Source organism: Grampus griseus, assembly GCF_964374135.1.
Source record: "Grampus griseus genome assembly, chromosome: 21".
Lineage (NCBI taxonomy): Eukaryota > Metazoa > Chordata > Mammalia > Artiodactyla > Delphinidae > Grampus > Grampus griseus.
Window position 1 is genome coordinate 33,091,830 of NC_139015.1, and position 15,531 is coordinate 33,107,360.

General features: G+C 42.9%; 1 protein-coding gene across 2 annotated transcripts; it reads right to left on the reverse strand.

Annotated features, from left to right (window-relative positions):
• Positions 1-583: 583 nt before the first annotated feature.
• On the reverse strand, positions 584-15,261 carry CHRNA6 (cholinergic receptor nicotinic alpha 6 subunit; the record flags this gene model as incomplete). 2 transcript variants are annotated; one of them, XM_082680240.1, is made up of 6 exons in its annotated part: positions 584-715; positions 2,774-3,752; positions 3,854-3,963; positions 4,685-4,729; positions 13,386-13,525; positions 15,183-15,261. In XM_082680240.1, 6 exons carry the CDS (start codon positions 15,259-15,261, stop codon positions 584-586), a joined length of 1,485 nt encoding a protein of 494 aa, XP_082536366.1. The 2 variants fall into 2 exon arrangements, with proteins under 2 accessions (XP_082536366.1, XP_082536367.1); XM_082680241.1 differs by lacking the exon at positions 4,685-4,729.
• Between the last annotated feature and the right edge of the window lie 270 nt (positions 15,262-15,531).

Here is a 15,531-nt window from a genome sequence, read left to right on the forward strand (position 1 = left end):
ACTCTACTTCAATAAGATTTTTTAGAAGGGGAGTAAATACAGCCTGTTGGTTAGACTGACTACCTGCTGTTACTTTTTTACTAAATAATGTATCAAATAATGCTGCAGTGTGTGCTCTACATCACAGAGATGTGCAGGAGAAAGCAAGCATACACGAGTTCACAGGTGCTGCAGAGGTCAGCATGTCCAAGGTCCAGAGTTTCACGTCTGGCAGGTGTCATTATACTGAGAAGCCCATAAACTGGAGAAGCAAAAGAAGCTCTTAGCATGGCTTGACTTTGATTCCACGGTTTGCTGTTCTGTGGGTCAGTCACGTCCCCGGAAGCCAAACGTGTACAGACAAGAGAAGCCTGCAGGTGCTGCCAGCTCTGGGCTCCAGTGTCAGATCCCAGACACTGGGATCATAAAGTACTCCTCTGTGCCCCAAGGGAGGGCATCCAGGCTCCTGGTTGGCAATAAAGTCCTCTTTTTCCATCTAGATGGGGACTTGGTGCGAAGCTTTCTATCCCTTTCCTTGTGGTGGGGGAAACATGGAACAAACACAGTGTCTTGTAAGTTTCTGAAGATAAAGGGAAAATCCATCTTACGAATGTCCTGTGTTCCCCAGGAGTGGCTGGAGAAACAGCCCTGCAGTTCCAAACACGCAGATGATTATAAACACCCACAGGAACACCCTGTCCACTACCATGGCCACGTATTTCCAGTCGTCCTCTACCTGAAAGACAAAAGTCAAGCAGCTGTAAAAAAAATCAAAACCATGGGAGATAAGCTTTGTCTCATAAATAAGCTGCTTCCTTTTCACAGAAGATTTCCTGGCAATTTTAAAGCAAATATCCCCGTGATCCTGGTTAACCCGTGTCTCCTCTGTAGCACACAGGGAACTTCCGTTTGTCTGCAGAGGGTGGGTGCGTGTGCTCCATCAGTCCTGGGACAGCGGGCTGCAGAGTGAGCAGGCTTATGTGGGCACACAGGACCTCTCCTGACTGCAGGCAGCACCCCAGAAAGAGCTGCTCGGAGAGCTCCACTTCTGCGTTGACTGGAAAAAAAAAATGCATAACCTAACAGTTGAGAATTATGTTTTATTCAGTGGATTTTCTGAGGAATTCAAGCCCGGGAGGCAGCCTCTCAGATCGCTCTGAGGGACTGCCCTGAAGAGGTAAGGGAAAAAAAAGTCAGGGCATAGAGGAAGTTTTGCAACAAAGACCAGGTAGCCGGAACATCAAAAGATTAGTTGTAGAGCATTTTGTTGCATTTGACTGCAACAGTAATCCTTTGATGTTCTGACCACCTGGATTTTGTGGCAAAACCTCCTATGTATCCTGGTTCCCCCCTATCCAATCTCCTGAGGTAAACCATAATGGAAAAGAATACCCCAAAAATGTATATATGTGTATAACTGAGTCACTTTGCTAGGCAGCAGAAATTAGTACAACATTGTAAATCAACTATACTTCAATTTTAAAAACGTTTAAAAAAAGATTACTGTTAATTAAAGAAAACCAGACATCTCAAGTTAAGGAATTTAGCGCTTTTCTATGTATGGGAAGAGGCAAGAGTCTGGGTTCACGGAAATCATTCCTTTGATATGCAACTTAGCTCTCTAGGGCCAGCATCCTTCTTTCCTCCACCCTGAATCCCCTCAGCGTGCACAGCTGGGGGTGACTGCAGTGGTTGATGGCTTGACGGGTGCAACGTCCTTCGTTTATCAATAGGACAGGTGACATTTCTCATCCACTCTTGTCATGGACACCACGGGACAGTCTGACTCTTTGGCAAGTCTGGGAAATGGGTTTGAGGCGGGGGGTGTAGGATGTGCGATGTGATGGGCCCCCCCCCCATCAGGAATAGGTGACCCTCTAGAACTCGGGATCACGCTGGTCAGGGAGAGCTCGTTACATCTCTCGTGTCCTTCCTGTTCCCGACCTCCAAGAGCCCTACCTGGTGGTGATCAATTCAGCAGCAACTGTCCCCTAGTTTGACGAAGGTGTCACAACAGAGGGGAGTCCTAGGCTCACCTGGCCCCGATGTACCCCCTCCCCGACCTGTGTGACATGCAGCCCATGTCCGCCTCAGCACCAATGGGTGGACTTCAGGCCTGCAATGTCCTGTCATTAGGAGATAAGGATGATGGCTACTGCCATCAGGTCAGACCCAGACCCCTGGCGGCAGGAGTTTTCAGAGGCCCCCCAGCTAGTCATCCTGATGATATGGAAAATTGGCATAAAGTTCTTGAGCTCTCTCTCTCTGGAGGATGAGGAGGTCCGAGCTGCTATAGTTAGACTCTGGGCCGCAGAAGCGGACTGTGTTGATGCTAAAAATAACACTGAGGTTCATTCAATCAGCACCTGGATCCCCGTCAAGTGGAGTAAGTGGGATTGGAGCTGCTGGAGGCTCACGCCACCTTCCTCCCAGGCTCCCAGACTGTGACCAGCCCTGCAGGCTTTCCTCCTGCCCCTCAGCCGGCTTTTCCCTCTCCCACCCTTCCTTACGCAGGGGCTCTCAGTTTAATAAACCAAGGTTGCCCTGAGTGTTGATTTTAACCAGATTTTACTTGAGTTGACATTTCTGGAGGCAGAGATTTGCTCTGAGGCGACACCTTACCCCACCCCCTCCGCAGGGCGGTTCACCCATAACTGCATCATCACAGGGCTGGCTTTTAGGGCACCACTCCCTGACCGTCTTGCAAACAGAACTCACATTGAAGCTCTGACATGTCTATGCAGGGCCCCCAGGCCTGCTGCGGGTGAACAGGCTAGAAGACCCATACATTTACCTCCTTTGTTTCATTTTGGTTCTTCATGTTTTCTGCTATGAATTGAACACTATCAATTACATCTTCGACTTCAGGTGAGGGCTCCAAATTTTCAGTCGTCCGTTGTAAAGGCTGATGACTTAACCGTCTCTTGCTGGTGGCGATCTCCCTGGACTTACTACAGTGGCAGCATTCTTTAAGAAGTTTGGGCTCTCTGCGACGATCGAACTTGACTTTGGCTGGCCTGCCAGAGAAGCCTTCGGGGTTTTTGTCATATCTTGTCCCCTTCCTCTTGTCCAGAGGCCTCCTCATCATCAGGATCTGGGGTAAGAGCCGGAGGAAGACTGCCTTCACCCACGTGGGCATGGTATGTGTGGTCGGGGTGCGGTAGTGGGTGTTCAACACAAACACCGTCACCACGATGGACAAGGTGATGAAGATCATGGTGAACAGCAGGTACTTGCCCACCAAGGGGATCACGAGAGACGTAGATGGGATGGTTTCTGTGATCACCAGCAAAAACACTGTCAGGGAAAGCAGAACTGAAATGCAAAGCGTCACTTTTTCACCACAGTCAGAAGGAAGGTAGAAAACCAACACAGTTAGAAATGAAACAAAGAGACAGGGGATGATCAGATTAATGGTGTAAAACATCGGCAATCTTCTAATGTAAAAAGAATAGGTTATGTCTGTGTATATCTCTTCACAACAGTTGTATTTTATGTCATGCTTGTAGCCAGAAGCATCGACAATTTCCCATTCACTGTTTTCCCAAAATTCATCCATGTCCACTTTAGAGCCAATGATTAGAAGATCAATTTCAGCTTTGTCATAGGTCCAGGAACCAAATTTCAGGGAACAGTTTTGATGATCGAAAGGGAAAAAAGTGATATCCATAGGACAGGAGCTCTTAAAAATAGCTGGTGGAGTCCAGGTTATCATGCCATCATATTTAAGAAGAGCTTTTGTCTTGCCTTTGACTTGGAAGTTGCCGACAGCACTGCAAAGTAAACCAGACACCATTAGTAACACCCTCTGTGCTTTGGGTCAGCCTGTACCAAAGGCAACTTTGGAAAGACACTGGCTGTCAGATGCCCATACTTGTTGTAGAGAACAATGTCAGGCTTCCAGATCTTCTCCGCAGGAACGCGAAGAGTCTCAATGCCATCGTATTCCACTGGGTCCCAGCGCAATTTATAATCATTCCACATCTAAAGGGAATAGAAGTCAGTTTTTAAAAATTCTCGACTTTCTTCCAATGTTAATTCTATGTTGGTTCAACAACTTTTTGAAAATTTTCTTATTTAAAGAGTTGGTTTCCTACCAAAAGTTGGAAGATTAAATCCATGGGGAACAAGGTAGCTGAGCTGATTTGGGGTAAATATAGATATTAGATAAGTATCTATTGATTATTAATTAGCTAGCCAAGTTTACAGGCTCAGCTTCCATATTCCATGGACTATGTTCCATCTCTAGTAGCAATCCATTTCTAGTACTAAAAAGATAATTCAAGTGTATGATGATGGGTTTGTTACAAAATCTGCATAAAAGATTGAGACAGGAAGGAAGAACAAGATGGTATGACTGATAAAACCAGACGGTGGGAATCTAACCCAGAGCAGGATCAAAGAGTGGTCAAGAATCTGGCTCTGGAGCTCGAGATTCAGACAAAAATAGGAGACTTGAGAGCAGAAACCACCGAAGCAGAGTCAGAGAGAACTCTGTCACTAAGTTCTGCAGCATGAAGCCTCCACCCAGCCAGCCGTTACCAGATTGAACTTTGGGCTTTGGAGCTAGTTAATATTTTATGCTCTATCATAAGCTGGAGATGCAAAGAGGGAGTGCTAGTGGATTTTATCCATTTGACGTTGTTAAACTGACACACAAGTGTGACACAATTCCAAGAGAAGAACGTGTGACATAGACACGTACGTGACGTAGCCACAGATTGGTTTCCATGATCTGGTTTACTTCATCCTGGGAAGAAGAAACAATATTTTTTAGCCTCAAATGTACTTGCTAATAGAAGTGAATCTTAGAGCAAAAATTACAACTAAAAATAGCCAATCTGAGTTATTCATGCTAACGGAGGGAAAAAAAGCAGACTGAAAAGGCAATTTATAAAAGGCCCAAAATACAATATTTCCACACTGGTCCCAACCCTGTTGACTTTGAAATGTGGCTTTATGACTGTCTTTCAAATCTGATTGAAGTCCCACTTCTGTGAAGCCTTTCTGACCACTGCAGCCCATAAACATTTCTGATCCCATAAAAGGAAAGAAGGGAGAGAAGAGAGAGTGGGAGGGAGGGAGAGGAAGTCCTGCAGATGGCGATGGGTATCATTGCTTTTGCTATCTTCTTCCTCAGCTGTGCCCCAGCACCCTCTAGGTCCTGAGTCCTGAGCCCCACTGCCCCTCAAGGTGTCAGCCTCAGCTCACCATGGAGTTCTCCAGCTGGAACCTGCCACTCCCCAGAGCACTGCTCCCACACACACCACTGCCGATTGCTTCAATCATTCATTAACAAGCATTTATTGAGTGCCTACTGTGTGCTCTATAAATGCTGGGGCTACAGAAGTAATCAGGATGGAAAATATCCCTACCTACATGTGCCTAAGCTATTAGCTGGGGAGACAGAAAATCAATAATACATACATGGTATAATGTAAGATAGTGATAAGTCCCATGCAAAAAAATAAAGAGGGATTGAGTGGTGTGTGTGTCTGCACACACACGCACACACGTCTCTTTTAGACAGGATGATCCAGAAAGGTTTGTCTTAGGAGGTGGTTTAAGCAGGTACCTAAATGACCTGCAAAGAGTCCTGGGTCTCTTGAATAAAAGCATTCCAGGATGACATGCCAAATATAATATGTTCCTAATCAGCTACCACCTCTCAGTGGAGCAGCTACTGAAGACACGTCCAGAACCTTCAGCAGTCTCAGAGCGCAACACTTGGAGGCTATTGATGGTCACACAGTGGCCGGCAGTGGGTTCCCAAAACTTACCAACCTTGTTTCCCCAGACACATGAGCACCTTCGAGAGTAAACACCTCACACTGGCTGAGGAAGCTGTGGCCAGGGCTGGACACCAGCCCACTCTGGTTTGCTGCTCTGCGGTTCTCCATGCCCCCCAGAAAACGCTACCTGGAGACCTCACCAGCTTCCTCCTTCAAAGGGATTTGTGTCAAGTCATGATAAGCCCCAGGGTTTTAAAAGGTCAACAAAAGGAGTTACATTCATGGTTTTCTATTGGTCAGGGCAAGCAAAGAAATGGACTATTACTTAACCATGACTTTACAATTACCCAAGTCTAAGGACAGTGTCTTCTGCTCATACCTTGTCACCAGCAGATTCAAGCAGGGGCCATGTCAATAAATCCATTGGCTGTCAGTCAGGAATGGACTAGCTCTAGCAGTCCAGAAATGTCTTGGAGGTAACAGTCATAAGCATCTTCCAACAACTGCTTCCTCTCTGTCCACTAATACACTGTTTAAAGAACTAGTGCACACTATGAACTAGAACGTTGTATTCTGAGAATTAAAATCATTTGGCAATATCATCCCAACAGTATTCCTGCCTCCCCATCTATACTTCCACAGCCTGGTGAACCTCCATGTGGTGTGGACCTGCTTCATGGTGGATGGACACCCTCAGAGGTCTCAGCCAAGTTTATGGGTCAGGACCAGGTCTGGAAAGTCGCATTCTCCATCCAATGCCAGATTGCACCTATGGTCATGGGAACTGCTATCAGACAGCCCAGCTGAAGGAGACCAGAGACCCACAGTAAAACCCCACGTTCCTGGGACCATCACCCTGCGTCCCCTTCTTGGGAAAATAAAGTAGTTGACACCTAGTTCAATTAAAGGATTGGAGTTACAATTTCAAATGGACTAGATTCTGGAGAGCAGCAACAGACCCAGAGACTGAGATCAGAAAGGCCAGGTGGGCTACATTTTCAAAGCCTTCATGTTTGTCATGTCAGATATGCCAGGCCATCGAAAACACTGGGCAGGGCCTTTGTCCTGGCCCCATGAGGGGCACAGTGGAAATACACTTACTCTGAAGATCATCCTCTCATTAGACTTTGTGGCCAAGTTCATTCTATGCAGCAGCAAACACCCTTCCATGTAGAGCTCTCTGGTGCTCTAAGGCCAAGCCTGAGGCCCAAACAGCAGCAGACGGCCTACAGTCTTCTAGAAGGGAGTTGGTAATTGTGCATCTGGGCTGTACTGCATCACAGTCACTCCCAGACCTCACCATGGCTCAGTGACAACAATGAATATGGCCCATAGGGACTGCTGGTGCCCCACATGAGGACAAGTAGACTCTAATACACCAATAAGAATTGCTATATTAATACTGGACAAAGCAGATGCAGAGGAAAAAAATTACTAAAGACAAAGAGGGACATTACATAATGAAAGAAGGATCAATCCACCAGGAAGACACAATGATCCTGACCATATATGCACCAAACAGCAGAGTCTCAAATTATATGGAACAAAAACTGATAGAGCTGAAAGAAAAAACAGACAAATCTCCAATTACAGTTAGAGACTTCAATATCCCTCTCTCAGTGACCAACAGAACTCAGTAAACTCGACAGAATCAGCAAAAATAGGGAAAATCTGAACAACATAATCAACCAGCAGAATTTAATTGACACATAGAGATACTCCACTCAAACACACCAGAATACACATTTTTTCAAGCATGCATATAATATTAACCAACGCAGAGCATATCCTTATCATAGGCTATGAAACAAACCTCAACAAATTTAAAAGAATTGGAATCATAGTGTGTTTCTGACCATAATGGAATCAAACTAGAAATCAATAACCAAAAGACAACAGGAAAATCTCTAAACCCATGGAAACTGAACTTCTAAATAATCCATGGGTCAAAGAGAATGTCTCAAAGGAAATTCTTTAAAACGCATAGAGCTGAATGGGAACAAAAATACAATATATCAAAATATGAGGGACATAGCTAATAAAAGTGCTAAGAAGAAAATTTAAAGCTAAATGCTTTACATTAGAAATGAGAAAAAGTCTCAAGTCAATAACACAAGTTTCTACCTCAAGAAATTAGGAAAACAAGCACAAAATAAACCCAAAGCAAGTACAAGGAAGGAAAAATAAAGATAAAACAGAAATCAATAAAGTTGAAAAGGAAAACAATAAAGAATATCAATGAAACAAAAGGCTGATTTTTTGGGGGAAAAATAACAAAATTGATAAACCTTTAGCCAGACTGACAAAAATAAAAAGAGAGAAGACACAAACCACCAATATCAGGAATGAAACAGGAGCTATCATTACAGATCCTATAGCCATTAAAAAGTTAGATAATACCATGAGCAACTTTAATTTTATCATAAATTTGTCAATTTAAAAGAAATAGGCCCATTCCTCAAAAACCACAAACTAACTAACAAGGACCTACTGTATAGCACAGGGAAATATACTTAATATTTTGTAATAAACAATAAGGGAAAAGAATCTGAAAAGTGATATAAATAGACAGTCTGAATACCCTATAGCCATTTAAGAATTGAGTTTATAATTAAAAAGCTGCTGGAAAAGAAATCTCCAGGCCCAGTAGGTTTCCCTGAAGAATTCTACCAAATATGTAAAGAAAAATCAATACCAACTTTCCACAATTTCTTCCAGAAAATAGAAGAGGAGGAAACAACTCCAAATCCTTTATGTGAAGCTAATATTATCCTGACACAAACCCAAAGACATTATGAAAAAAGAAAATGACAGATCAATATCTTTCATGAACTTAGATGCAAAAATCATTAACAAAATATTAGCAAACTGAATCCAACAGTGTATAAAAAGTTATACACCATGACTAAGTGGGATACAAGACTGGTTCAACATTCAAAACTTAATCAATGTAATTTACCATATCAACAAACTAAAGAAGAAAAACCATGTGATCATATCAATTGATGGAGAAAAAGTTTTTTGTTTTTTTTGTTTGTTTGTTTTTGTTTTGGCGGTACGCGGGCCTCTCACTCTTGTGGCCTCTCCCGTTGTGGAGCACAGGCTCCGGACGCGCAGGCCCAGCGGCCATGGCTCACGGGCCCAGCCGCTCCGCGACATATGGGATCCTCCCGGACCGGGGCACGAACCCGTGTCCCCTGCATCGGCAGGCGGACTCTCAACCACTGCGCCACCAGGGAAGCCCAAGAAAAAGTTTTTGACAAAACTCAACATCAATTCATGATTAAAAACTCTGTGAAACTAGGAATAAAGGGAAATTTCCTCAACTTGATAAGAGCATCTACAAAACAGCTACACCTAACTTTATACCAAATGGTGAAAGACTGAATGCTTTTTCCTTAAGACTGGGAAAAGGACAAGGATGTCTGTTGTCGCCACTCTTACTCAGCATAGTACTGGAAGTTCTAGCCACTGAAATGAAGGAAGAAAAAGGGGGAAAAGGCATAGACTGGAAAGGAAGAAATAAAACTGTCTCTATTTGCAGATTATAAGGTTGCCTACAAAGAAAATCCCATGGAATCTATAAAAATGCTGAAACTAAGTGAGTTCAGCAAGATCTTAGGATACAAGATCAATATACAAAAGTCTTAAAATTCTATATACTAACAATGAGCATGGAGAAACCAAAATTAAAAGCATAATAGGGCTTCCCTGGTGGCGCAGTGGTTGAGAATCTGCCTGCTAATGCAGGGGACACGGGTTCGAGCCCTGGTCTGAGAAGATCCCACATGCCGCGGAGCAACTAGGCCCGTGAGCCACAACTACTGAGCCTGCGCGTCTGGAGCCTGTGCTCCACAACAAGAGAGGCCGCGATAGTGAGAGGTCCGTGCACCACGATGAAGAGTGGCGCCCGCTTGCCACAACTAGAGAAAGCCCTTGCACAGAAACGAAGACCCAACACAGCCAAAAATAAATAAATAAACAAATGTGGGGTTTAAAAAAAAAAAGCATAATACTATTTTCAGTCACTCCCAGATAAAACAAAATACTTACGTATACATGTAACAATACATGTATGGGATCTGTGTACTGAAAATTGCAAAATCCTGAAGGAAGAAGAGCTAAATAAATGGAGAAACATCCCGCATTCATGGACTGGAAGACTCAACAGAGTAAAGATGTCACTTCTCCCCAAACTTATCTGCAGGTTTAATGCAGTTCCTATCAAAATCAAGGCAATGCTTTTTGTGGACGTAGGCAGCTTATTCTAGGCATAGGCCACAGAATAGCTAGGACAATCTTGACAAAGAAGAACAAAGTGGCAGGAATCACTCTAGCCAATATTAAGTCTTACTCTACAGCTACAGTCATCAAGAGAGTGCAGTGTTGGTGGAGGGATAGTCACACTGATCAATGAAACAGAATAGAGGACCTAGAAATAGACCCACACAAATATGTTCAACTGATTTTTCACAAAGGTGCAAAACCAATTCAGTGGGGAAAGGATTGCCTTTTCAACAAATAGTGCTGGAGCAATTGGACACCCACAGGTCTAAAAAAAAAAATCTAGGTCTCATATCTTATATAAAAATTACCTCAAAATGGATCACAGTCTTAAACATAAGACATAAATAAAACTTTTAGAAAAACATAGGAGAAAACCTATAGGATCTGGGATAAGGCAAAGAATTACTAGGCTTGATGCCAAAAGCATGACATATAAAAGGAAAAATTGATAAATTGGACCGCATCAAAATTAAAAACCTCATGTGAAAGCCCATGTGAAGAGGAAGAAAAGATAAGCTACAAACTGGGCTAAAATATTTGCAAACCACAAAACTGGCAAAGCACTTGCATCTAGAATATAGCCAGAACTCTCAACACTAAATAGTAAAAACAAACAATCCAACTGGAAAATGGGCTTAAGGACGTGAGCAAACATTTCACCTTAGAGGATATGCAGATTGCAGATAAGCACATGAAAAGAGGTTTTATATCATTAATCATTAGGGAAATGCAAATTAAAACCACAATGAGATATCGTTTCATACCTAATATAACTCAAATAAAAAACAGTGACAATACCAAATACTGGCAAAGCTGTAGATAAACTGGTCCCTCACATATTGCTGGTGGGAATGTAAAAGGGTACAGCCATTCTGGAAAGCATTTTGGCAGTTTCTTTTAAAACTAACACACAACTACCACATGACCCAGGAATTGCACCCCTGGGCATTTATCCCAGAGAAATAACGATTAATGTTCACCCAAAAACCTGTACACAAATGTTCATAGCAGCTTTATTTGTAAAAGACCAAAACTGGAACCAGCCCAAATGTTCTTCAACCAATGAAAGGTCAATCAAAGTGTGCTCCATCAATACCATGGAATACTACTCACAGTAAGAAGAAATGACTCACCAAACTTATTGTGGCAACGACTGCATGATGTATGCATGAAGTCAAACCACTATTCTGCACACCTTACTTATACAGTGTTGCATGTCAAATATATCTCAATAAAACTGGAAGAAAAAAATGAAGAAATGAACTATTGATACAAGCAACAACTTGGATGAATCTCTAAAGAATTATGCTGAGTGGAAAAGCCAGTCCACAAGGTTACATACTGTGTGATTCCATTTATGTATAGCTTTCCTGAAACGACAAAATTTTAGCAATGAAAGATACAGTAGTTGTTGCCATTGGTCAAAGAAAGTATACAAGGGCTCTATTATTTCTTACTGCAAGTGAATCTATGATTATTTCAATAAATAAAATTTCAGTTAAAAAACTACATTTCTCAAGACTCTCTTGCAGCTAGTGGTGGTCAATGAGCTAGGAAGCAGAAGCTGTCAGTAGGACTTCTAATAAAACTCCTTAAGGAAGTCACAGATGTCTGGTATGTGCCCCTTTCTCTCTTGCTCCTGCTTCTTGCCAAGAATGTGAATATGATGAGTGAAAATCAGCAGTTATCCTGGACCACAAGGCAACACTGAGGGAAGAAATCACATGCTAAGGATGGTGACATAGAAAGATAGAAGGAACCTTGGTTCCTGTCACAGTTTATGCTTTTAGCATCATAGCTCATGTGATTAACATCCTCAGGAGTTGTGCAGTGCACAACCTGGGCAACCAAACACCGTGATGCAACCACTACCACGAAGCCACCTGGTATTAACCTGGGCTGTTAATCTTTAGATTTCTATTACATAAGAAAGAAATAAACTTGTTTTATATAAGCTGAGAGAGCATGTGTGTGTTTTTCAATCTCTGATAGCGGCCAAATGCAAATACCAAAATCTGTATTTAGCAATCCTCCACCCACCATCTTCAGAACAATGTCCTGAAAGGGTGTATAGATCATGGATTTGAAGTGATGATGTATCACAAACTTTAGGGGTCACTCAGTCCAGTTCTCCATTCATAACAGCCCGATTCATACCAAGTGTGGCTTCCAGCCTGGTAGGAGACCAGTAACCAGTGCTAAGCTATTTGAGGGGAGAGGGGAGGCGGGATCAGAATAGGTACTAAATAAATGTTTATTAAAGGAATTAGTGGGCCCATTTAAGTGAGATAAAATGTCTGGCTTACTTTTTTTTAAACCAGTATTTATCAGCATATACACACTTCCAGCTTGGGCCAGAAGCTAGAGGATCAGGTCAGGGTCAGCCCAGTCCACTGGGAAACACGGACCGGAGAAACATGGTGAGCCCGGACTTCATATCCATAACTGAGGTCTTCCCCCAGGTGCACCTGGAGCCACCACTGTTTCTCCAGGCAAAGCTGAGAGGAAGGAGGCACCCCCTGCCTCCGTCCAGGGTCTGGGCTGCTCCCTCGGTCTGTGCACCATTGTCTCAGAGATGCTCGGGACGTCCCTTACCCCTTACGTCCTGAGCCTGCCTATTCCTGGAACTTGGTCCAAGTCCAGTGCCTCAGGCCAGCCTGCGCCCTGCCATGCCTTGAAGCCCAGAACCCTGTCCTCTGTTAGGGTATCGGGTCCCACACCTCCTCTCTCAGCAACTAGGGTGTGAAGATTATTCAAAAGAAAGAACTCTAGTCCTCTTTGCCCCTTAAACAGGGTAGCAATAAATTAAACTAAGATCTCCAAATTCCCATCAGATTTTCAGGGCTGGATGGAACCCTATGTGAAACAAGGTGAATTTTCTCTTTCTTCTATAACAAAGGAGACTTAAAGCAATTCTTCTTATACGGAGTCAAAAGAGCATGAGCTTTGGGGTTGAACAGTGCTGATTGAACCGCAGTGCCACCATCTGTAACTGTATGACGTTGGGAAAGTTTCTTATCTGAGATTTCCTCTCCCCAGCTGTAAAATGCAGATGACAGCCACTAAGTGTGGACACTGGTGCGTAATAGGTGCACAATGAAGTTAGCTCCCTTTGTATTCCCCCTTCAAATGCCCCTGCGCTTCTTTGTTTCATAAACTGGTTCTGAGAGCATTTCCAGAAAAACATCGCCTTAAGGAGAATAATGACAGCAACCCTGGGAAGAGTGGATCCCTCCCAACGGGCTGGCTTTGAAGGGCAGCACTCTGTAGATTTTTGCCTGTTTGTGTTCAAAAATCCCTTTATTTACCCAGTGCAGTGAGTGGGAATTGCTTGGACCCTTCAGAGTTGGGGCCTCTGAGGCCTCGTGGTGCCCACCCTGCACTTACCACGTCGGCCAGCTGTGTGATGGCCACTTCAAAATGCACAGTGACTGGGTCAGAAACGTTTTCCACGGGCCTGATGAACTGGTTATAATGAGCAAACAGTTTGTGAAAGAGCCTCTCCTCAGACGCACAGCCTGCACATCCTGCGGCACCATACAGAGAGAGGGGTTAGAGAAGCAGAAAGGATGCTGGCTGGTGGGGAGGTTCCAGGGGCTTCCATCCGGGAAGGCGGGTGCAGGACACCAGCTTCCCCAGCACCACTGCACCTGCCCCTCCTGGCCATGCTACTCCCCTTCACCACCGAGATGAAAAGAGTAATACCGGCATCTCAGGACTACTGCGCTAGCAAACAAAATGATGTTGGTAAGAGCACTTCTAAAGTCTATGGCAGCACAGTGTAAAGGGATAGATAGACACAGGCTTGAGCTGTTCAGTTATGTCACTGAACAGAACTCACCGTCTTACTGATCCGGTAATTAAAGAGAAGTCCTGCCCTTTCTTGTCAAAATACTGATCTGACTGGTCTCTGTTTCTACAACCAGCAGGGTGTGTAGCTGGGGAACCTTCTTCAATCAAACTTAAATAACTAGTAATTTCATTAAGGTCTTAAGCCCTCCTCCTTTTTAAAATCAACTTTGAATTTCAATTCTTGGAGATGTGTGAGAGTGCAAAGTTTTTAAGGAAAATTTACTTAAAATATTTTTTATAGAATCTCCAAAGTTCTTAAACAATAGCACTTTCAGTCATTAAATTTAGACAATAATGTAACGCATGTCTCTGTATTTTCCCAAGAATGCACTAAATGTAGGTTACTTGCTTTCATTTGACATAATTCATCTCATTAAGGCCCCCTCTATATTTTTCCTTATAGAATTCAAATTTGATACCTGAAATACTATTCTATAAATTTCCCAAAGGGATTTATACCCTGAAAGAAAAAAAATTTAAGGGGCTGAACAACTCATTAGGCAAAAACAAAGGAAAAGACAGCTGTTATATTACTAAATAAAAAGTGTTGTTTGACAGATGCATTTGGAAACACTGAGATTTCAGCAGGAAAGGGCAATTTTAGGTGTAAAACATCATTGTCTGCCATCCTAATTAATAAAGATAGAAATATTTCTACATAAAACAGATAAGTAAAAAATCCTCCTGTTACCCATTTTCCTCCTTTGAGGTTTTTCTTTTCCTTTGAGACATTTCAGATAAACCCTCCTTGAGTCTTGACAAGCAAGTCCCTGCAAAGCCGACAGCACGTGGAAATGTGGCTTTGTGGACATGGACAGAGCAGCAGCTGTCCGTTTCTAAGCCTTAACTTTGAAAATGAATGATCTTACTCTTAGGACACATTTCCCAAAATGAAGATGATTACCTACAAAATGGAAGGGTTCACAGACTGAGGAATAGTATCAGCTAATAAACCACAGTTTTGAAAAAATATTAAATACAGGTAAAGAACTTGAATACATCCATAGTGGAGATGGAGAGAAAACTGTACCATTGTTATTTTTGCCTATTTTTCATTGGGAAAATAAAACAAAACATGGTTTACAATGTTTCCTTGTCCTCCCCATCCCATCCCCCCGAAATCTCATTTTACATGTTAAGCCAGACAACTAAAAATGAATAGATTAATTAGCAGTTATAAGAGGAGTAATTCCTGTACAGACACTCTACATATTTATCCATAGCATATCTTATCTCTGCTCAGTCAAGCACAACTAGAAAAGGAGGAAAATAAAACCAGGAAATACATGTAGCTAAAAAGGGAATATGAGAACAAGCAGAAATAAAACCTACCTCTGAAGCAAAGTGTGAATACATACCACCAGAGACACAGCCCAAAGTGAAGGAATCCCTGTCCCTCGCGGGGCAGCATGTTTAAAACACACTCTGATTTCTTTTTCTAGTCAAAGGATTGTGGAAAACAAAGAGCTATCAGGCAGCCACTCACACCGGACCTTTAAATCACCAGAGTCCCCTGCAGTCCAAGTGTCTTCTGTGAAATGAAAACCTTCATAAACATAACATGGTCGTTCCCAATATCAGAGACTAAGGTCAACCAAAAGGGCAGATAAAAAGGACTCAATCTGATGTCAGATGAGTCAGCCCATTTCCTGACACCCTACATCTCTTCTCGTGCAGGAAC